The sequence below is a fragment of the Chaetodon auriga genome, chromosome 4, assembly GCF_051107435.1.
Source record: "Chaetodon auriga isolate fChaAug3 chromosome 4, fChaAug3.hap1, whole genome shotgun sequence".
In the NCBI taxonomy this organism is placed as follows: Eukaryota; Metazoa; Chordata; class Actinopteri; order Chaetodontiformes; family Chaetodontidae; genus Chaetodon; species Chaetodon auriga.
The window spans coordinates 10,030,769-10,054,036 of NC_135077.1; the positions used below are offsets into that span (position 1 = coordinate 10,030,769).

At 43.2% G+C, this 23,268-nt stretch overlaps 1 protein-coding gene across 12 annotated transcripts in view; it reads left to right on the forward strand.

The window, feature by feature from the left end:
- ptprdb (protein tyrosine phosphatase receptor type Db) overlaps positions 1–23,268 on the forward strand; it is a 144,855-nt gene that overhangs the window by 66,681 nt on the left and 54,906 nt on the right. For all 12 annotated transcript variants that reach the window (XM_076727847.1, XM_076727851.1, XM_076727852.1 and 9 more), the window contains one exon: positions 13,011–13,160. In XM_076727847.1, coding sequence (XP_076583962.1) covers positions 13,076–13,160 — 85 coding nt within the window. In that variant the 5' untranslated portion in view covers positions 13,011–13,075. The remainder of the gene's footprint in view (positions 1–13,010; positions 13,161–23,268) is intronic.

The following is a 23,268-nucleotide window of genomic DNA, read 5'->3' on the forward strand; positions in this document are numbered from 1 at the left end:
CACTTTTGCAGTCAAAATTAAAAGTCAACAGGTTTTTACATGTAATTTTTATGGTTTTATACCATCAAAAGGAAGGAAAAAAGGTCTCAAGGGAAATATCAGAAATGCCCCTTTTCATCTTTTCTGCCTGGAGAGGCATTTTGTTGTCCGTGTTTGATTGACAGTAGCTTGCTGGCTGAGGCCCTGTACTGTTGGAGACAGTGTGTTAGTAGCTGTGTATAGAGGAGTAAGGCTCACACCAGCATCGAAACAGACTGAAGTTACTTTTGCGAGCATGTAAATAAAAACTGAAGTGTAAAAATAGCAAGTTGCTATATTACATTAGGTTTAAGCCTGTGGAAAAAAGCCCCTTGAACTCCTACAACAATATATCCTACTAGCTAATTAATGACCTGAAGATGTCAATGACGTTGTCGATATCTCATCCACATGGAGGGTTTAACTTCTTGAGCGCTGGCTGCAGGTCTGCCAATGTTTCTTTCAGGCTACCAAGCACAGTGCACTCTTCAGCTTTAATATATACTTTATGTTTGACCAGGTGTTTCCCCATGTTTAGCGTGTTGCCTCGGGCAGTTTTGCATTTTGCATTACAAATATTGCAGTGAGTGTTGTCTGCGTCGAGCTTTGAAAAGTGTAACCACACAACAAGCTGCAGGGTGACGCAGTCTCGCTCTCTCTCTCTGTCTCTCTCTTTCTCGCTGTACTCAAAGTTAGTCTCTGACACAGATGTGTCAAAATTTGGCAGTGACTGATTTAACGTGAATCAGTACTCAGTCGGACCAACTTAATTCGATTCGCACTTAGTTTTTTCTGTGGATAACAAATGAGAGAAAGACTTAAAGATTATTGAGTTTTGGAGGTGCTGATGTGCAGATTTTGTTAGCCGTGGACAGACCCAGATGAGCTGATGAGCTACCACTTTTCAGTCTTATTGCATTGCTAAGCTAAGCAGCTGCTGTCTGTAGCCTTACATTTAATGGACGAGTATGTGAGAGGTATCAATCCCTTCTGCCAGAAAACGAATAAGCTAATGTCCTATTGCTTTAAGTAAAGCCTCTGAGTACTCCTTCTTCTTCTTCTACTTTTCTCTTCTTTGTCTGAATAGTCTCTCCATAGAGTTGCAGTAACATGACTCACTGATAGATCGACATACGGCACAAGTCACATTTTTTAAGTCAGTAAGTGGTGAGATTCAAATCTGTTTAACGCGACAGTAGTCTCTCTCATGGGCCACCCTGCTGTTATATAAAGTGTTGAATCAGGTTGAGACAGATGGAGCACTGGTAGCAGCAACCAGACCTTTTTGGGGGTCTGTTTGGGGAAACATGTCAGTCTCTTCATATCTTCTGTTTCTGTCTGTCTTGCTCACCCCGTCTGCCTCTCTCCCTCTTCTTTTTACGCACTCACATCTTCAAACCGCACATAGGCGCGCACACACACACACACACACACACACACACACACACACACACACACACTTCCCTCCAAACTTCCTTCCTCAATGACATCATTGAGTTGTGGTGCCCCCAGCGGCAGCGAGCCTAGGAAGGGTGGAAGCGCTCGCCCTGGTGCTCGGACGTCTGATTTGATTCACCCTGACAACCAAGGACCATTTGGGAGCCCTGTAACCACGGCAACTCCCATCACAACATTCTGGGTGGTTGGTCGACGGGGCCAGTCAGGGCCGGTGTTCCTCGCATCCATTTTTAATGGCCAGTGTACTTAGTCGTTCTTCCTGGGCCTGTCTCCCTGCGGTCCCATCCCCAAGAAGGAGAGGCAGCCGCACTTGGTGGAAAAAGCCCCCATTACATATTTATTGTCCCCAGTCTTAATTACTGAGCCAGAGGGGATGTGGGTTTTGCTCTCTCTCTCTCTCTCTCTCTCTCTCTCTCTCTCTCGCTCTCTCTCTCCTGTCTCTCTTTTTAACTTGGAGGGATGAGATCTTCTCTTTCCTTCTGTCTCTTCTCTCTCCCTCCAGTTGTCAGACCTCCGTCCTCCTAAGCTATGCAACTTCATATCCACATAAAGTAACCACCAATGGAAAATATGATGTTCTGTTTACACTGCATTCACAGCAGCAGCATGTGGAACATGTGAACATTTCTACTCATGTTCACATGTACCACATGCTGCTGAAAACCTGAGTAATTGGCATTTGTGACATGCACGTGACATTATAAGTGTGTGTCACAGCTCAAGGCAAATGGTTTTGTGATCTTTGCATGTACTTAACATCTATTTTCGTGTGCACACACACAACCAGTTAAGTGTTTCCATTTGTGGAAGCTGAGATTCAGCCATTCTTCTCGGCAGACTTCTTCCCAACTTTCAATTGGCAGCGCCGTATGCAAGATATAATCTAGTTTCAAGCACGTGTTACGTTCCTAATTATAATAGTTATGGTTGATTATAGAGTTGGCAGGGAGTCTGCAGAACATTGCCATGCACAAAAACATCACATTCACTTGAAAAATTTATGTATAGTGTTCACGTCTTTGCATTTCCCCGCATGTTATTTTGAGTCTTTCTCATGTACTCCCACTCCTCTGCTGGCCAAAATCAATCTGAGGAAAAAGGTTTTGTAACCTCATCCCTCTCTCTCAGCCGTTGTAACATGACATTGGAGAAGATTGATCAAGAAATGTATTTTTGGACTCAATTGTCCATGGCCTCCCCTTTGACCTTCAAGGTGATTTTATTGTTATTCTTTATGCTTTAGTTGACTCGTCAGATTTCTTCTCTCTCTATTTCTGCGGAGCTGCCAATGTTTGTTACTTTTGCAGATAGATTTTTATCCTCCTCACATTTTTCTATCTGAATAGATGAAAAGGGAAGATGAGGCTTGTGCTTAGCTTTGTCCATTCCACATGCAGTCACCTTGAGGGAGGCATGGATGAAGTGTGACTTATTGCATTCACATAGAGCTTTTCTTTATCTGGCATAAGTGTCTCTAATGCTCATTGGAGAGGACTGTGTTTTTTCTCTCACAATAGGAAGGCCATCTCTTAACTTGTGGTGCACTGTGGAATTCAGTGAATGCATGAAGCAGGGTTCATGAACTGCTGCGTGGTTCCTCTGACGCCTCCTCCCTCTCCCCCTCTTCTACCTCAGAAATGAAAAAACAGGACGTTCACTCAGTCATTGTGGGGTGTTGTGATGTGTGTGGCTGTTTCTGTGAATGAATGCATGCTTGCCTCCTGCTTAAGACCACAGATAAATGTGCTCTTAATAGGGCAAAGAGCGGGAGGTAAAGGGCTGTACTTTCCATTCCTTGCTGAAGAACCACCACCTATTGAACGCCCAGTTTAGATAGTGTGTAATAGAAGAGGATGTGGGAGATGGGTTATAGCTGGAGCACGGTGTGGATAAAAGGTCTAGTTATTGAAGGGTTACCGCGCTTCTGGCTTGGAGGAAATCCATATTTTATTTGACGTTAGAGCCGCTCAAGGCCTGTAAATTATTACTGCTGCATTCCACCTGCTTGTGGAGGTCACCCAGCCAGCTAGATCGGTAGATGTGTGTGTGTGTGTGTCTGTGTCAGCACACATTCGCCCTGATGTGTGTGCAGCCCCGGTAGCCTGCAGTAGTACTGTATGTGTAGCATGTCACAGGTCCACAGCAGTCACACCGTGACCATACTGCAGGCTCATCCATCCACTGATCTATCCTTCCCTCCATCCATCCATGTAGTAAAACACATTACAGAGATGACTGCCTCCGATGTGCCACTTTCCCTCCAGCATAAAAAGCTCCCTACTGTACAGTGTATACCACTGGAGGCAGTGTATATCATGGCCACAATGACAAACACAAATACACACGTACATCCTCACACATGCACAATTGCATCGGAAGTTTCAAATGGGTTTTAACGAGTTTATGTACCGGTATGCTACTGAAATGTTTTACGAAGTGTCGTCACTGTACTCCAGTGCAGAGAGTATACTGTCATCTTTACTCCTGTACTTAATTTGCAGATTCAGATTTTATTTGCAAAGCATAAAATAAGCTCATGAAATATTATGCACTTCTGTATAAATGGCCTGACAGTCACCTGGACCAGTTAGAACATTAGAAGACTCTTCAACACAGTACAGTGTACAACGGCTGCAATCATTACTTTCATCGATGATTAGTCTTTTGGTGCATAAAACATTAGAAAGTGAAACATGTCATCACAATTTCCTATAGAGCCAAAGCTGACATCTTCAAATTTCTTTTTTTTGTGTCTGACCAACAGCCTAAAACCCAATTCTCACCCTTTAAGAAGCTGGCACCAGCAAATTTGTGACATTTTTCCCTGAAAAATGACCTAAATGATAAATTGATTGTCAAAATACTTTCTACTGATACACAAATCTCATCAACTAATTGTTTCAGCTCTACAATGGACTTCAAATTTTGATTTACAGCTGATGCTTATTTACTTACTCAGCGAGGGACTCTTGTTGGATTAGTGCAACTTTTCCACTTAGAATAGCTCACGTCAGAGCTCCATTTGCACATGGACCCGCCGCACACTTAACCACATTACTTCCTCCGTCTCTTTTCCTTCCTCTCATCGCTTCTTTCCTACTGTACCATTCAGTCTCCATATCCCTCTTCCTTAACCTTTTTGCCCCTTAGCTCCTGCTCATCTCTCATCTTCCTCTCACTTCCTCCCTCCATCCCTCCCTCTGCAGTCCTGCTGCTATCTTTACGACCCTCTCACTAATGCACCGCTCAATTAGCCTTCGATGAGGTTTCCACTAAAGGCTGGGTAAATAGGTAATTACATGTTGTCATCCCCCCACCTCTTGCTAATCCACTCAACTTCACTCCTCTCTGTCTGCCCCTCTCTCTCCCTCTTGCTCTCTCAATATCATGGATGGCTGCCAGAGATGGTCCAATAGAGGTCCAGCGTGGGCCTGTTAGTCACAGCTGGCTTAACCCTTCGATTGGCCACATTCAGCACTCTGCTTAGCGCACAGTTTTCACTGTTTTCAGCCTGCACTTCAGCTCTGTTATTTGGGACCCTTTATCATCAGAATGGGAAAACTGGAACCACCCACTGGCTAAATGCTGATGAAATCCTGCCTGCTAATAGACACATTAAGCAGGTCCAGGTGTTTTGAACACTCCAGCTACTTTGTCAGAGAGCTTCAGTCAGAGAGGTGAAATGAATGGTGGCAGGTGGAAAGTAGTAGTGGGAGGGATTTGTGCTTTTTTGTGACGGACAGTCAGGGAGCGTAGGCTCTGTGGCTCTCAGCGCTGACGGCTATTGATGCGATCAAATTGCCTGCCTCAAGGCAACAGTCCACAGGCAGTCTGTGAAGCTGGTGGAATGTATTATTTTGCTTGTGTCTGAGGCCGAAAAAGGAAACAGAGCATTTATCAGCTTCACTGCTGCTGAAATAAATTGATGCAAACGCGTTGTCTTTGTGTTGTCCTCATCTGTTACATCAGCAATAACAATGTTTACCATGATATATAAGTGTCCATTCGACATCATCCATCCAGGCAGGCTGAGAAATTCTACCGTTGTCAAGGCTTGCCCATTATTCAACAATGTCGTAACAATGTGGATTTTCATCTTTCATGTGTTGGGACCAGGCTGCTTTCAAGCAAGGAGCTGCTGAAAGGCTTCTTTCTGGGAGGACCAACTAAAAGCATTGAGGACATAGAACAGAGAGGCAGAGAGTAATCCTCCAAAGTGACCTTTGAAATCAAAATTAAATGTTTATTCTGGATGGAAATTGAAGCTCACAATCTAAAATGACTAGACATTGGTATTGGTGTAAAAAGAAAACGTGGGATTCCTATTTTGGATACAAGGGAATGTTAGAACCCCAATAATAGGATATTTGATTGACGTTCTTATTTTAGTGAGAAACGAGATATCACTGAGACCACAAGCTAAAGAGAGAAAAAGTCCAAAAGGGAAATAATAGTTTGTTTGGGCTTTTGGAGATAGGTAGTGGGGCAGAAAGTGAGAGAAATAGGTTGTGAAAGGAGAGAGGAGTCAGGCTGAAGGAAGGAATAAATGAAGGTAGAAAGGAAGGGAGGGGTGGAGTGGGCAGAGTGTTTGGGGGAACCAGAGGAAGTGATAAGTTGAGTATAGCCAGACAGCCTAAATCCTCATCTCAATCAATCACATTTTCCCTTCCTCTCCTCTCAGTTTGTCTTATTGATTTCTTGTTTCTGCCAGTGTCCTGAAAGCCCGACTCAAATGACTACTCAGAGTTTTTGGGGCTCCATCTCCCAGTGAAAAGGACCATTTGGCCATTTGTCTCACAGCTATATAAGGGAAGTAAAGGGATCACTAGGGTCTTATCCAGTAAATGATGAAGCTGCCCATTCTCCCACGAATTCCTTTCATACAGCTTAAACGACTGCCTCACATTTGTCCATGATGTTTTGGGAGAAACTTGGTGCTGACCTAATTACACTGAGTGCCAAATCGTCCAATAGTGTGGCATTGACCAGAGCTGTGTGTCTGCAGTGTGCACATCAGTTCCTTCGCAAGCCTCTGTGACCTGTGGTTACCCATAACACCCTTCTGTGTGTGCGTTCGCAGAGACTTTTGTGTGTAGTTTTGCTGAAGCGTTATTTCGGCTCAAACAGCACTTTAACAGTACTTAACCATGTCCTGCACAGGTTATGTGAAGGCCTGTGGCAAAACAAAGCCAGCAATGACAAGGAGAACATCACCCGTCCTCTTCAAAGTTATAGATACGCACAAGATTCTTACAAATGAATCTGTAGAAGACACATTTGATACTGTTTGTAATATGTGTGAATCTCGATACCCACACAATACAAGTGTCTCAAGTGACTCACATTTGTGAAAATTAAAGGAGCATTCACTCTCGGACCCCCTTTATCACCTACTACTGAAATGCGATCTGTATCTGGACATGTTATCCAGATCGGGAATGCAAGGTGTAAATGCGTCATGATGGGAATGTGATCGGATCTGCCTGACCAGATCTGGAGGTGGTCTGGATCTCAGTGTGTTCAGGTGCTGGCATCCCAACGCAACAACCCATTGGTACAGGTATTTGTTTTTAACTAATATGAAATATAGGTTGTTGCTCAAATTTAGAGAGCAAGCAAGTGAGAAGACTGAGAGACACACTTCTAATTAGTGATTATAAATCTGTTCTGTGCCATGAAAGCACCAAAAGATGTGTTATTTAACAGAACTTTGTGAAAAATGGAAGCAATACGGGTGGGAAATGAATGATATACTGTAAGAAATACACTCTGGAACAAACTGACACAATATTTTTTACACAAAGAAAGGAATAACTTAATGTATTATATTTGCCGAATATGCAAGAGGGGACAAATAATTAAGAATTTGTCACAGACAGCGTTTCACAAAGTTTCTAAAGTTTCTCCAGACTCAATAACTCATAAAATTCTGTGATTTTTGAAGGGAATCTGGGGTTGACTTGCCACCATCGCACATGATGAGAGCACATTAAAAATACCCTGTGTGAACACAAAGTCATCCCATTTTAATACCAGATGTGAATGGGGTGTCTGTTCCCCGCCTTGTGTCTCCAACACACACACACGCGTTCTTAGACTACAGTACATCCATACAGTGACTGCTCTCGGGCGCTAAATGTAGGTGAGTCACCCGCACGCAGAGGCAATTAAATCTCTGTCACAGTGTGTTGTCATCAGCTGCCATTTGCCCACATTGACACTGAGTTGTGTGCCGCTAAAGATCAACGTTTTTATCTCAAACATGCTGAGGGGTTACTCCTGGAGTCTGTTTGAATCTGTTTGCGTACGGCAGAGGAGACGGCAGATCACTGGTAATCAGTGTGTGCATGACTGTATGTGTACACACATGCTCAGTAGTCATATACATCAAAGTAACGCTCCCTTCAAGCCATTTCCAGTTCTGTTTTGCTTGTTGTGCCACGAGAGAGGCTGTTGTATTTTGCTGGCATTTTTGCAAATTGCATATTTTCATTCTGCTTTTTATCCATCTGCAATGAGTGTGTGTTAACAGGCTCTTCGGTGGCAGCATCTTTGGTCTCTCAGATAGATAATCAAAGTGTTGTTGTCCAAGCCACCTGAATTGAGGCAGAGGAGTTTAAGGTACAAGTTGTGTTTGTCAGACAGCAGTCAGCTTCAGCACTGCCTTACAAGGTGGCTACAAAGGACACAAACGGCAGCCAGCACTCTCGAAAAATGAGATATAATGGCGACACAGTTGTTGACTGAAAACCCCCTGCGTCCTGAGATCAGAGTCAAGCTTGAGTAAAATGCTTCGAGACCAAGACAAGAAGTCCTTTTCACACCTGAAGTTTGGCTCATTTGCACCCCGACCAAAGACAAAACTGTTACCTTTTGGTTCTTGTCTGTTGTGTTTGTGTTCACACTGACCCTTTGGAAACAAACACGAAGCCCTTTTGACTGACAGCGATCTCATTCATTGGACAGTTTGTTGTTTGTCGTATTTTTGGTTATGTCATCCTGCGTCATCTGATGGAGCCACGTGGGAGAAAAGAGCTCACAATTATGAACATGAATAGTGAAGACATAAATAGCGACCAGCTGGTCGAAAACAGGACAAATAAAAAAGACATCTTGTAGGCGGGGAGTAGGACACAAGGACAGCACACCTTTGTATTGACTCCTCTTCACTTTCGATTGGTCAGGTAAAATCCATGTTGCCATGGTTACCAAATGACCTTGTAAATGCGCAGCTTATACAGATAACTTGTAATATCGCTTCCTTGACAGTTTAAAATGAGGGCAGATTGATTTAATCGTGGTTTTTCTTCACAAATCCAAGCTAACATCACATATCTGTTGTGATGAAACCCTGTCGTCGGCCCATTTTGCTTTCACACGCTCGCATGCCATCAGTTTGATTGACGCTCCAGCCTGAATGCACTGAACCGAACAGGCGAATGCACTAGAGTTAATTTCAACCGCACAGGTTTGACGTGACAGCTCCCTGCGACCTTCAGGATGTCGTCTTAAGAAACTCACCGTTATCCTTAACGGAGAAGGAAGAGGACGCAAACTTTGTGGGGGGTTTTTTTTTTCCCACTCAGCTTATCTTGTTTTTCGTGCAGCGCTATGATGCAACAAATACAAATTGTCTCTCCATTGACATTTCTGTCAGTGTGCCACTGCTTCAACAGGGCAGATAGAATAAGTTAATTAGTATGTCTAATTGCATTTGGTGGCTCAGCTTTGGGAATATCAAATCAAATTAGGATACTCAGTGTTCTTTTTCCATGGCACACGGTTTGCCTTAAGCTATGCTTTTTAGGATCTGTCTTTTGTCTTTGTCTCTATCTTTCCCTACGTCCCTTCCAGCTGTACTACGCCTTCGCTTTGTAGTCTACCCTCCTCTCTCTCTCTCATCATCCACCCACACTTCCTTTTTCTTTTCTTTCCATTTTTGGATCTCATTCTCTCTTTTAATTTTCCTTTTTTTTCCACCTCCTTCCTTCCTTCTTCTCACAACTTTTCAGCTGCATCTCTTAGTACATTTTTTTTCTCTCTCTCTTAATTATAATGTCATCACCACCACATAATGTAATACCTTGACCCTCTAAATGGAACAAAAATAAATACGAGCTGTTAATCCAATAAGCAGCCAGTTAATGCAGTAACAACTTATGATTAGTACTGCTTTTTGTTGCCCGTTGATGATGTAACAGGCAGTTTTAAGCAGGGAATAGCTTAGCGTAATAGCAATATAACATCTAATCAGTAGTCTCTAACATACTGTAACACAGTTGTAGGCTGATTTAAGGTATTTTTAATGATTTTGGGCAGCAGCAGCTCAGTCCGTGGGGACTTGGCTTGGGTCCAGCGCAGACCAGTCAGTATGGAGCGTGGACTGGTATCTGGAGAGGTTCCAGTTCACCTCCTGGGCACTGCCGAGGAAGTTGTGAAAGACACCAAACCTCTAATGTGGCCGCCCACTCACTCTGACATCTCTCCATACATTAATGCATGTGTATAGGTCCTGTTTGTGCATGAGTGTAAAATAACAATGGTGAAAAAATGTTAATTTCACCTGGTGGGATTAATCAAGTACACCTTCTTCCTCTTCTTCTTCTTAATTGTCAACAACTGTAACTCCTCCTGTGAAGAATCCATGATGTGATGCTGGTATACAAACAGATAATGAATGACAACATATTTTGCACTATAATACAGAATATGTCTTCATAGGAGAACTTTATTGACAGTGTACATTAACAAACACTATTAACAGATTTTATTATATATCTATATACTGCTTGTAGATGATAAAAAGTAAATTTTTACCTTATCGGTTACAAAAATTAGTTTTACTCTCATTTTCCAGCTGTTCTGTCTCTCTCGTTCCCCCCTCTTCCTCTGTTCTCTCCTCTTCCTCCCCTGATGTGTACTTCTGTCTGTCCTGTAAAAAAACATAAGCCAGTCTGTCACTCTTTGAGTCAGTCTTTGTTCTGTCAGAAGTTATCCCAGAGATAAGTGTGACTGATCGCTGCAGGCCCGGCCAGACAGTCAGTGTGTAATTGAGTGATAGGGACTAATGTAAGTGAATGGCTTTGAGCCGACTGTGATCCACAGCAGTGGCAGAAGCTCAGGCACAGAGGGAGGCTTTCTGTTGGGCCCTCGGTAATACTAGCTACAACAGCCACCCAGATTACAATCTGGTGACTACCTGGCTGTGTGTGTGTGTCTGTGTGTGTGTGTGGCTCAGGTTATCTTCTTTTTGTCTTCTTTCCATCCCGAGTCTCTTTTCTTCTCTGTCTCATAGCTCTGTTTACCTCTGCTTTCCCTCCGCACACCTTTTCTCATCCCTCTCTCTCTCTCTCTCCCTTTTCATGTCTCCCTCCCTCCCTCTCTCCCCGTTATCTTAGCTCTTTAATTAACGTGACATACTGTGAAGTGAGATACTAAATAATGCAAGCTTTTCCAGTGACATTGAATCAGCCAGAGTGATTAGTGGCCACACACAACACACACACACACACACCGAGACAGATTTGCCCTTTTTTTTAATCAGTGATCTACCTTCTAATAGCTGTATTCATAACGCAGCTAGAAATCTGTCTTAATTACACAAATATGCACATGAATGCTCTGTTGAGAATAGAGTGCATTACCAGTTTTCATTTTAAATGGCTTTAGTATTTAGGTGATAGTAAAATATACAGTAGAATATATAGGGGTTATGGAAGTGTTGAGTATCGCTTTTTAAAATGAGCAGAAAAGGGGTTGGTTAAGAAGCTTTGGTTAAAAATAACTGTGCAACTACAACTAAAAAACAATTAACACACTTTAAACGACAACAAAAAGTTGACTAAAAATTAGAATTTAAATAGAGCTGATTTCTAATGTCCAAAAATAAATAAAAATAAACAGTAAAAATGTAATTTCCCTGTGCAATGGGTAGCATAAGGTTTATGCCTTTTCTCACCGTATTGCTGACTTCCCATATATACTCCAGTTGTGTAAATCACAGTGCAGAGGACTTAATTTGTGCAGGCAGAGATCTAGGTTATCCCAAAGCAATTGTTTCAGACCAAACCAAGTGGAAAATCCAGTGTGGGTTTAGTTGTTTGCTGCTTTGGCTGCAGGGTTGCTGCGAGCTCTGGGTTCCAGCGTTCTTCTACCCCTACCTCCCTTGTCTTTTTTTAATCAGATGGCTTGTTCAGGAGTGGAGGGGATTAAGACTGCTGCTGCTGCCACCGCTGATGACTCTGTCCAGTTTTGGAAAGCTCACAAACACATGCACGTAGATGCACGACACACAGGAACACACACGCTTTTCAGCACAAGCAGTTCAGGGCAGACAGAGGCAGTCGGCAGTGATCTGCGGTACGTGCACATACAGAGGCATCGACATATGCATGAGTTAACCCATGTGCACATACAGCACAGGCCTACACAGTCATTCATGCAAAAATGCACATTGTACATCTGAACGCTGTCCGTCTCTTTTGCCTCCGCTCATTTTCGGCTTCCCTCACTCAACGCTGTCGGTTTCTGGACAGCAGCAGTGATCTGCCATGTCTCATTGTGTCATGTGATTTGAGCTGTGAGATTTCTGATACACAGAGTGACGCCTGTCTCTCCTAATGCCAGACACTCACACCAGGCGCTGCAGATGGCAGGGAGACAGACAGACAGAGAGAAAAATCCGGCTGACCGAAAGGAGAAAGAACAATGCTGGGGAGAGAGTAACAGTAAAAGACAAGATGAATGAGGAGGAAGAAAGGGGAACTCTGAAAAACTGCAAAAGGGAGTAAAAGGAACACATTTGTGAAAGAGGACAAAGATAGGAGAGTAAAAGAAAAGGACTTGAGGGCGAGACAAGTCCTTGTAAGAGAGGAGGTGAGCTAAGGATGACAGGATAGAGACACTGAGCTGCATGTTCGCCCAGCACTGTGTGCAACATCGCCAGCAGATAACACCAGTCAGTCTCCTCCCTCTTTAATCTCCCATCGTCCATCAATCCCTCACTCCATCCTCCCACCCCTCCATCTTAAAGCCATTCACTCCTTTTCATCAATCTGAAATCATGCCGTTTTTGACGTACATTTGGAGTAAAATCCGGTATTGAAGTGCAGCCCGCTTTGTAGATTGTGTAACGGATGAAAACTAAAGCAAAAAAAAAAAAAAGAAAAAAATCGAGGCCGCTGCTTACTCGGGAGATGAACTTTAGAAGCCGACTGATGTTTTAATGCCAAATGTTTGCCATAAGTTGAAATTCATCAGCTACTTTGTGAACTCTCTCGCACGCACACACAAACATGCGCACACCAAAACACACCTCCGGGCGATGAGTGTATGGTCCTAATGAAGCGAGAAGAGGAGAGGCAGCTGCATAACTGGAGTGTAAGGCCTAGAGGGAACTCACACACTTCAAGTCTGTGTGTGTGTGTGTTGGTGTGTGTGCGTGCAAACTACATAATGTCTGAAACCCCCTTAATTTGGACTTTGGAGCAGATCTAATGACTTTTCTCTTTCCCTCTCCTCTTTTCTCTCCCCAGGTTGTGAGGGCCTGTTTCTATCGTCCTGTCGTACAGTGAGGCAGTGAGCTCACGGTGGATACAGCATGCATGTGTCGACTTATCCCATGATGCACTCTGCCAGTCCGGGCCTGCTCCTCCTCAGCTTCCTCTTCCTCGCTGATGCCGACTGTGAGTCCCCTCACACTCATACACTTATAGTCTCCGACACACACACACACACACACACACACACACACACCTTCTCACAGTTGCATAAATAGAAACAGTTACTTGTGTATATAAAGTACAGTACATATCTTTTGAATACACATGCCGCCTGTATGTATATACACGAGCACACGCACGCTTGGATTGACCTGATTTTGTCGTACAAACCCCTCCGCTACGGATGTCAGATCCCTCCTGTATGCGTGTGTGCGTGTGTTTTTATCTGTTTGTGTGTGTTGTGTAGCAGGTTTGATATGAGGCCAGCTGTTTTTGTCCATCCCAGTATTACTTGGCATGAGTAGACAGACCACATATGGCAAATCAGATAATTTCCTCACTGCCTGTGTGATTGTGTACATACACTGTGTGTGTTTGTGAGTGTGTGTGTGTGATCCCTGATCGTGACGTAGTCTGATGTATTTCTCGGTGAGCAAGTTGACGTGCATATCAGTATTACAGTTATGAGTCATATCCTGGTTTTAATTGCGGCTGCAGCTATTGATTATTTCCTTTATTGATTAAGCTGCCGATTAGTGTATGAAGCGTCAGAAATTGATTGAAAATGTCCTTCAGCAGAGCCAAAGATAACATCTTCAGAATGATTGTTTTGTCAAACTAAGAGTGCAAAACCCCCAACATAATCAAAGTGTCATATAAGGGTAAGAAAACTTATAATTTCTGTCATCTGTGCATAAAAAAGTAACTTTAATTAACTAATCTTTAGAATAGGTTCGCTTTCTGCAAATTGACTAAGATTACTCTGCTAATCTTTCAGCCTCAGGTTTTCATCATATTTGGGATATGACGTTTACATGGAACACAAAGTCTCTGGTTATTCATCTCCTTGTGCATGAATTTAAAAAGTTTATTTCTTCTGTTTTTTTCTGTAATGACTGATTCACTTTTATGTCTGGCTTTCTGGACACATCTTAACATACATCTTAAGGGAAGACAACAGTAACAAGACATAATCAGTTTAGACCCCATTAAACCAGTGCCAGACATTCAGCACATCACTACACTGTCAATCGTATATTTGTATGTTTTCTGGCCAACCACCACCGGGGTCAAGTCAAGACACGCCCACACAGACAGCAGGTGACGATCAGAAACTTGAATAAGTTGTTTCCATGCAGACATTTCTTTGGTTAAACCCAGCTGTCATGTTCTCAAAGCCTATAAATAAGAGCTTATCCAGGTTTCTGATACCAGGATATGTTTGTTTTTTAAAAGGTACTTAGCCTGAGTGTCTACCGGTGTCAGAGAAAGTCTTAGCCAGGCATGACTTCTCCATCAATTTGTCAAGTTGATGATTAGCAGTGAGGCTTTGAATCTCATAACAGGGGTGATGAAACTGCCTGATTTGGGCTGAGAGGAAGGATAAAAGGTATGAAGACAGAAGGGGAGTGTGGGAGGACTAAAAGATACAGACTGAAAGGGAATAATGTAAGAGTAAGAGGAGGAGGTCATTCAAGCTCACCACGCAGACTGTTAAACATCTGTTTAAGTTATCCTGTCAGAGACATCAGTATTGATGCTGTCTAGTAGAACTGTGAGTTACATATTTGTTGTTTAAAATGCTCCATACGTGTAAATCTGTTATGCTAAATATGGTACAGTTTGTAAAGCACATAAAACATGCGGCATGTACAGTAGTCCGACTGTTTATTGGAGGGAAAATGCAGCGTAGCTCCAAGCTTGTGGTTGTACGACGCTGGACATATATCATCAGCACTCTGTAACACACAAGCGTATAAGCACACAAGTATAGGCTTGAGGCGGCCAATGCCATCCTGCAGTGTTTATAAGTACACCGTGACACAGAGCCCAGTAAAAGCACACACATCCACAAACCACTCTTGTTTTCCTTTCAGCCTACTGCCCTCTTGTCCCCTGTGTAAGTTCCGGGGTCGGCCAGTAAAGGCCCAGTCATCCATCAAAACGATGATGCTCCCAGACTTTCTCTCTGACGGTTAGAGGAGCAGCACTGATGAGCGAGGGTGGAACGGATTCATACTTTGTCTCCTCTGTCTAGATTTTCCTCTTCCCCCTGCCCTGGTCTCATTCGCTGTGACTCCCTGCATTGCTCTTTTCCTGCCCGCTCTCTGCCTCTTCTCGGCAGATCCATGTAATCTGGTGATAAAGGAGGGACAGAGGGCTTGAGGGGGGGAAAGGGAGGAAAGGCTCTTCTTTTCTCTTTTTATCTCATTGTGCATGACGTACAATGCCTCTTTTAATATCAACAGTGGGGACTCAGAGATTTGAATGTTGAGAATTCAAACAGAGGCTGCTGGGACACTGACATCTTCGGTGCTCGTCTCATGTCTACATGTTTTGAAATGTTAAACGCACTCTGAAATATTGCTTTCAGCTGTGCTTATCTTCACCAAATGAATGGAGTACATTTCAAGCCCAATTCGCAAAATAGAGGGCAGTCCTCTTTGTCTGGACAGTGGCTTCATTCTTTAACAAACTTTCCAAACACCATCAGCACACATGCTTGCTACACAAGTTACATCCGTGTACACACTAGTGCACTAAGGGTATTAGGATGCAATCAGATGGAACAGCATCCCATGCGCATAGTTGCATGACTCTGCACCATATGTGCATCCTGTTCGCAAGCGCTGGTGTAACAATACAAGCAGCGTGTTGAGCTTTGTATGTGCGAATGCATGTTTTTTGAAATTCTCCCTGTTTTTTACTCCTCCGCTCTCTCTCTCTCGCCACCATTTTTGTTTCTCAGTGTGTTTGTGTGCGCGTGCGTGCATATGACATCTATCTGGTGGATTAAGAGTAATGCCCTGATCCTGTCGCAAACTAGGCCACGGCTCCATGTACGCAGTGAGATGCCCTGTGTGAGAAACTGCATCCCTCCGCATGTCATTCAGGGCTACGGGAAACAATGCAACAGCAGGGTTCTTTCTGCTGACCCATGTTTGCCCCAAAACCAACAAGCTGTCGTCCTTCCCCTTTGCAGCTCGGATGTAACAATAAGGATTCCAGCTGAAATTAAACTCCCTGTCTGTGTGCAACAGAACACAACTAAACAGCTTTTTTTTGGGGAGGGGAGGCAGTGCTGAGTTGCAGCGCAGTGCTTCAGTAAGCAGACTGTACATTTTGAAACCAAGCAAGACTAGTTTAGGATTCTGCCTAGGGAGGCTCCTGGTAATGTGAAATTCTTTTGCCTCAGTTTGCTTCACATCATTTATGTGTTGTAAAAGCTGCTCCTTTTTCCAAAAGCGTGATGTGAAAAAAAAAAAGAAAAGAAAAAGAAACACGTGCAATAGTGACTGAAAATAAGACATTTTCATACATGACATATTAGGCCTTAATACGACGGCGGAAACACAGAATTTACTTGTGTTGTGACTGATTGGCCTGTCAGCATTTGACCATATTACCAGTTCTCGCATGGCCTCGAGGTTGACTAGAAAGGTGGTTGGGTCAATCTCCCACAATGCACTGCTGCTTTTTCTTACTTTGGGAGCCCTTGAGCGATGCACGTGTTCAGAGAGGAGCCGTCTTCGGTTACCTGCAAGTATTTCATTCAGCTTTCCCTCAGGTTCTAAGCCCAGGGGTCTAAGGACCCTCTGAACTGAGCCCAGTTTTTAATTTTCTTCTCACTTCAGTCAATTTCAGTTTAGTTTTCTTTTCAGTTTAGATTTTCAGATTTTTGTACATATATAGCCAGTTCAAATGCGCTTTGTATCCTGTAATGCACCTGACACCTGCACGCTATGCAAAGGCAAGAGATAAACTTTGAAAAGGCACCATTCTTCCTGAGTAGACAATAAATGATGTTGAATTTTGTACATATGATTTCAGGCCGTATCCACAAATCTCACTTGACTTTTGCTCCATCGGTTGAAATTGGCACCACTCTTACTCTGCTAAGGACATAAGAAGGCAGAGAAGCTGTAATACGGTACATGTGTATCAAAGATTTGTGATTCAGACATGTCAGTGAGGGTTTGCGTGCGTGCATGCATGTGAGTGTGTTTGTAGTTGTATGTTTTATATGTGTATGTATGCAAGCATGTGTAGTGCTTAGAGTAGACAAGAGATTAGATTGCGATAAGTATCTAGTTTCGTGCAAGCTTCAAGGCTCCTTGGCGCTGATGGATGAGGGACTGTCAGGATTCACTGGCATGAGATGAAGGGGCAGGATCACAGAGGTTAAAGGTTTCTGCCCCGGGGATTAGTTAAGGGTGTGAAACAGAATCAAGCACTTATTTTCTTAGATGGATTGTGTGTCTCTTCTGTGATTGATTGCTATTGCCTGACTCACTGAAAACGCAAAGAAAGACCAAGATCTGGCTTGACATTATTGCCCATAACCACAGTACAAAATGTCAAAATGCCAACATCTGCTCTTGGCAGTTTAGACGTTGATGGAGGCGTTGCGTGATTTCTCCTGTGGACTGGGAAGTGATCAAATGACCAAAAGGCCTCCACGTTTACACTGGTCAACATACTGATCCAGTCTCATTGACCAGATCATTGCAGCATTTATTCTCTCACTTAATTCTTTATAGCGACAGTTTTTACATGCAGGGAGCAGTATGACAGATACTTTGAAATGCTGCCTTACACATAAAAACATGTAAAGTTAATTTAGACATCTTTAGAGGAATACCTCAACATATTAGGAAATATGGTTATTATTAATGCAGAGAGTTCATTTAGATGAGCAGATTGATGCCATTCTCCTATCTGTCCAATTGAAATGGAGCTGGAGCCGGTTAGCTTAGCTTAGCATAATGAGAATGGGGAAAAACTGCTATCCTTGCTCTGTTTAAAATGTACAAAAAAAAAAAAAATCATTTGTGTTTTTTCAGGTAATTTCCAGTGGTTATGGGGCACATGACTCCCCATAAGACCGCAAAGTGTTGTTTTTACACTTTGTAAGGATTCAATAAATGAGATATGACATGTGAGGCTTATGGCTCCAGATGAAAATAACAGTTTTTGTAGCCTGGTGGTGTACAGCTGTATTTAAAAAAAAAGAGTGCAGATCACTCACTTTTCCTAATGCTACGGTCAAGCCAGGAAATGTCATCAAATTTCATGCTTAAATTTTCTCTGCTGTTAAACAAATAAAGGGGTCATTCATTACCCTTGAGACATTTGGAGGGTTAACATGGTTAGGCAATGTTTATTAAAAATAAAAGGAGTGAAATGTGCTGTGACAGTTCAGAAAAGTCTGCAGCAATGTTGCGTAAGAAACACAAGAAATAACCCTAATCGTGCTGAAATTGTCCTTTTATTTCTTTATTTTTAACTCACATGCTCCCTTATCAACAAGACTAATTTCAGTCATTATCTAAATAATTCATGATATATATTCTGGAATCATTTATTGTATTGTATTAACATTCAGCTCTCGTGATGATGTGCCAGCTCGCGCTCATCCAGAATATGACATGAAGCCTTAAAAATAAAGAGCCTAATTTAAATGCTTGACAACCTCTTTCCATCAACTCTGGTCTCACATGTTTCTCCATAGAAGGCGACAGAAATGGGTCGCATCACAAACATTTTCAGAAGTCCGATACACACAAAATTGATATGGCAATCACAGTTATTTTAGATTTTTAACTGTTTGCTGCCAGTGTTGGCTTTAGGAGTAGCCTACTGTTAATATTCTGAGTAGAGGACACAAAATAAACCTTCAAATCTGTAATGCCATACTCGGCTGAAGCTCAGTGACCCTTTGGACTTGCTCGGTCTCTTCTCTGTTGTGATCTATTAAAGTCAATCCATGAGAGAGAGTGGATGTGGCTGAGAGAAGGAACGTGCATGTTGATGAGAAAGAAGATGAAGCGGTTCTGCTGCTGAAGCTTCTCCCAGTGCTGCTTCGCACGCCCACAGCAATGAGGCTATTAGCAGCTAGCATAGCTGTGCGCCCATCCGTAAGTAATAGGATCTGACCGGCGTTAGCTTAGCATTAGCTTAGCAGGTGCACCCGTCTGTGAAGCGGCCTGGATAGCATCAGCTTAGCTCTAACTTAGCTAAGCAGTGGTCTGTGAGTAATGCACTGTGACCAGCACTGAGAAAACCCTCTGTTCATCTTTATGGGAAGCCAAGCCTGACCCAGTAAAGTTGTGTACCCAGTGGGTAGCCCATGTGTTTCTAATGACCTGTGTACAAAAGAAGACCCTTTTTGATTAATTCCTCCCCTTGTGTTTCTAACAAATTAACCCTGATTAACTCGGCACTAGCCGCACCCTAAGGCAGCTATGGTGGGTAAGTGGCATGCTAATTGGACGTGCGTTAATATCTGCTGTAAACGTGCATTTTCCCCTTTTCTGTTACTTCGTGACGTTGTTTAAGTGATGCACGGTGACGTCAGCTGGAAGACATCCAAAAAAAAAAATGATGTTTTGTACGGTGACGTCAGCTGGAAGACATCCAAAAAAAAAAATGATGTTTTGTACGACAAGAAAACAATGTTTGAAATAATCCAGTGCTCCAGATTTGCTGAGATAGATGGACGCTTTGTGAAACTTGAATACATATTAATGTGAAGTTTTATCAAAAGCTACAGCATTTCATTGTGTGTAATTACATTTTCTATGCTGAAATGGCCTGTTTTAACAAATGTTTTCCAATTAAACACTTATGTGTGCTGTAGAAGGATGATAGTGGTCTGTGTTTATTGGCCCCGGCAATCCAGTTTCATTTCCAGGACGAAAGCAAGCAGCTGATAATTTGCTCTTAATGTGTCGGTTTGATGTTAATGTGTTAAAAGTTATGGTTCTGGCCAGCTGCCCACCCACTCTCAAGGCTGACTATCATGGCCCTGGCTCAGGCCCCGATATTGGCCTCGTTCCTCAACTTGTCTGACAAGCCCGCCTCAGTTCTCATTTGGGGAGTCATCAGCTAACCGCCCACCACTGCATACAACAGTATGCAGCTGGATCTTTCCCTGGCAAGGACTGCGAATTACTCATTACATGGCTAACTATCGACACACACACACACATACACAGGAAAATGTGAGGCGCAGGCACAGATGCTTGGCAGGTTGTACCAACATCCAGAGCAGTTTTTTCAGATGCGATCAAAACTTCCAACACGGAGACACGAATACTCTCAAGCTCATGACCACGTGTCCACAAAGCCTGGATCAGGATCATCTGTGAACATGATATCTCTCTGATCAGGAGGTGTAATGACAAGTTCTCCCCTTCCTACTCTGAGGGATGATCCGCCGTTCAACCTGTGAGCAGAAACAGCCAATCATTCAGCTCAAACACGCACGCGGGATGAGCTACTGTTAACGTTTCGGCTTCCCCATCTGCTCCTTTTACCCAACAATACACTAAAGCTCAGTCGTTCTATATTCTTATCAGTGATTTTATACTTTGTCGGCTTCGTCTTTCCAATTTGTAACTTTCATACCTGCAGTTTCAGACAGAGTGGATCCATTTCGTGCTGCTGCTGCTGCTGCTGCTGCTGCTGAGTCTGTTGCTTTTTGTTGATTTGCTTTGCTTTGACAGGCCGGTCTGCTTTATGCTTTTTCACATCAGATCAGCAAAGTGATTGAGGGCACACAAGATGAGGCCGAAGGGCACATACATTTTTTTTGGAAAAAGATCTGTTTGAGTTCAGTTTTATCATAGGTGTTCCTACAATAAAACACTCATTTCACTCATTGTTGTCATTGACTCGTAAAAAAAAGTATGGGAGCCCCTTATTTATCACACTTCTGAAGCTCTAGTTTTACAACCTGAGACGCGCTGCACCTTTCTCGTGGTTAGTTCCACCTGCTCCCAAATATGGACTTTCTTGCATTCTTACGTTTGTACAATTTTCCGATCTTAATACACCATATTCGTAAATCACACTCCCTGAAGGTTTGTGCCAGCATCTGTTCTTACAAACTCAATCTCTCTCGCTGTGTCCCTCTAGGTTAAGACAGCATCTGCCAGCTACAGTATGTCCCTGTAGTCTCCCACAAAGTGTCATTAGCTTCATTTAGTCTCGCTGTTTGTTTTTGCTGAGAGTCAGTTGAACCTCCATCACCCCATTATGGCGTGCAGGTTAATTTAAGGGGATCCAAAAACAGTTGTGTTTGTCACAGTTAACATGATTCCAGTTTTTACTTTTATATCAGCTGACGTGGTAAGGTTTTTAATTTACTACACTATTGGTCTCTGCTCCCTAAACCCACTCATTTAAATACCAAAAAGACATAAAGACCATCCTTGACCATGGAATCAAAGTTTATCACACGTCTTCAGCCGTGACTCGAAAGTGGTCTGGAGAGGGCCGCTGACTTTGTAATCCCTGCCATCTGTTGTGTAGATCAGATCCCACTGTATGGCGACCTTTATGTAGGCCACCCTCCATCCACCCCGCACACACACACACACACACACACCAAGAGGGGAAAGATTGGCACTGTCTAATTCCATCTAAATCTCTCTCCACGGACCCACTCAGTAGTTTCCCCTCACTTCCATCTTAGGTCATATTGAAGGAAAAGAGGCAGGCTGTGAGGGAACGCCTGGCGACATGCACGAGCAGCTAAGCCTGTGACTGCTGCAAAGTGCTTCCCTAGAACATGCTCTTGTGTGAATTTCCCAAGTCCATCTTCTTTTTTTTTTTATTTTGATTTTATATCCATGAAATAACAAAGCTGCATAATAAACCCCCCCTTCCCCCCTCCACCCCTTCCTTGGCCCAAATGTCAAGGCTTAATCCTACCAGAAAACCCCTGATGATCTTGGCAAAAGACAGAACACTTTGGATGTAGATAGAGAGCTGAGCAGATGAGTGAGGACTGAACAGGGAGGATGAATCTGGAGGAAAAGGTGGTGGAGCGAGAGAAGGGAGAAGAGAATAAGGATGAGAGCCGATAAAGAGAGGGGAGGAGGAGGAGAGAAAAATGGGAGAAGAGGAACTGCAAGAACGAGTTGGAAGAAGTGTGAAGCATACGGTGCAACCCCCCAACCCTCCCCCACCACCTCCTCCTCCTCATTAAGTCAGTCAATGTGACAGGAAGACTTATGTAACACCCCAGAGATGGAGGGAGGAGATGGAGAAAGAGTAACAAGCAGGAGGATGAAAGAGGGAGCAAGGAGAGCAGCTGTGAAGGGGGGGGGGGGGAGAAGTGATGCAAAGAAAGAGGAGCTGGTAGAGAGATAAAGGGGCAAAATATGAGAAAGAGAAAACTTAAGACAATTAAACAGGAGATATGTGAAGGGAGGGATCCGGGCTGGAGAGATGAGGAGAAGGGGGGGGGGGAGATAAAAAAGCAATTGAAAGATCTACCGTGCCTTTTAGTGTGGCTCTGCTGGCTTTACACTTTTCATTTGTTTTGTGCGGGAGAGATTAGCAGGAGGATTAAGAGAGCGATTCTCCCGCTCCTCATTCTTTCTGTTTCCATCCCTCTTTCTCTCTTTCTCTCTCTCTCAGATGGGCGCACGCACATTTGCTCACTCACTCATCACACACACGTACAGTATAATGACACGCATGTAGGAAGTGTGTGCATGCAATAATGCACCGTACATATCAGGGCTGCGACTGACCGTTATTTTTGTTCATACATGATTTTGTGTTCTGCCAGTCAAGCATGCTTGTTAAGTCTGCAAAACGTCACAAAACAGGGGGGAAAAAAAACAACATCACAACATCCCAGAGCCCAACGTGACAATTTGAAGTAACCACAGTCCAAAACCCAAAAATATGTAATTTATAATCATGTAAAATCTTCAGATTCTCCCATGAATCATTAAATTGATTAATCATTTGTCAGTCTGATTGTCAGCGGATCGACTGAAGCACAAAGCTCTTCCATGCATATGCATGCGCACAGTTTGTGTATACATACGTAAACAGGCTTGAACAGGATGAAAGTAAGCAGACGCGAAAATGCATACACACACTTTCCCTCTCACACACACACACAGACACATATATACACATGCACACACTGTTTTATTCAGGCATTGAGGTAGATTTGGCCGTGAGCCAGTGAGGTGTAGAGGTGATTGGGCAGCTTGGGGCTCTCAGACCATGTTTGCCAGTACATCTGGCTCGTTCTCTCTTGCTCTCA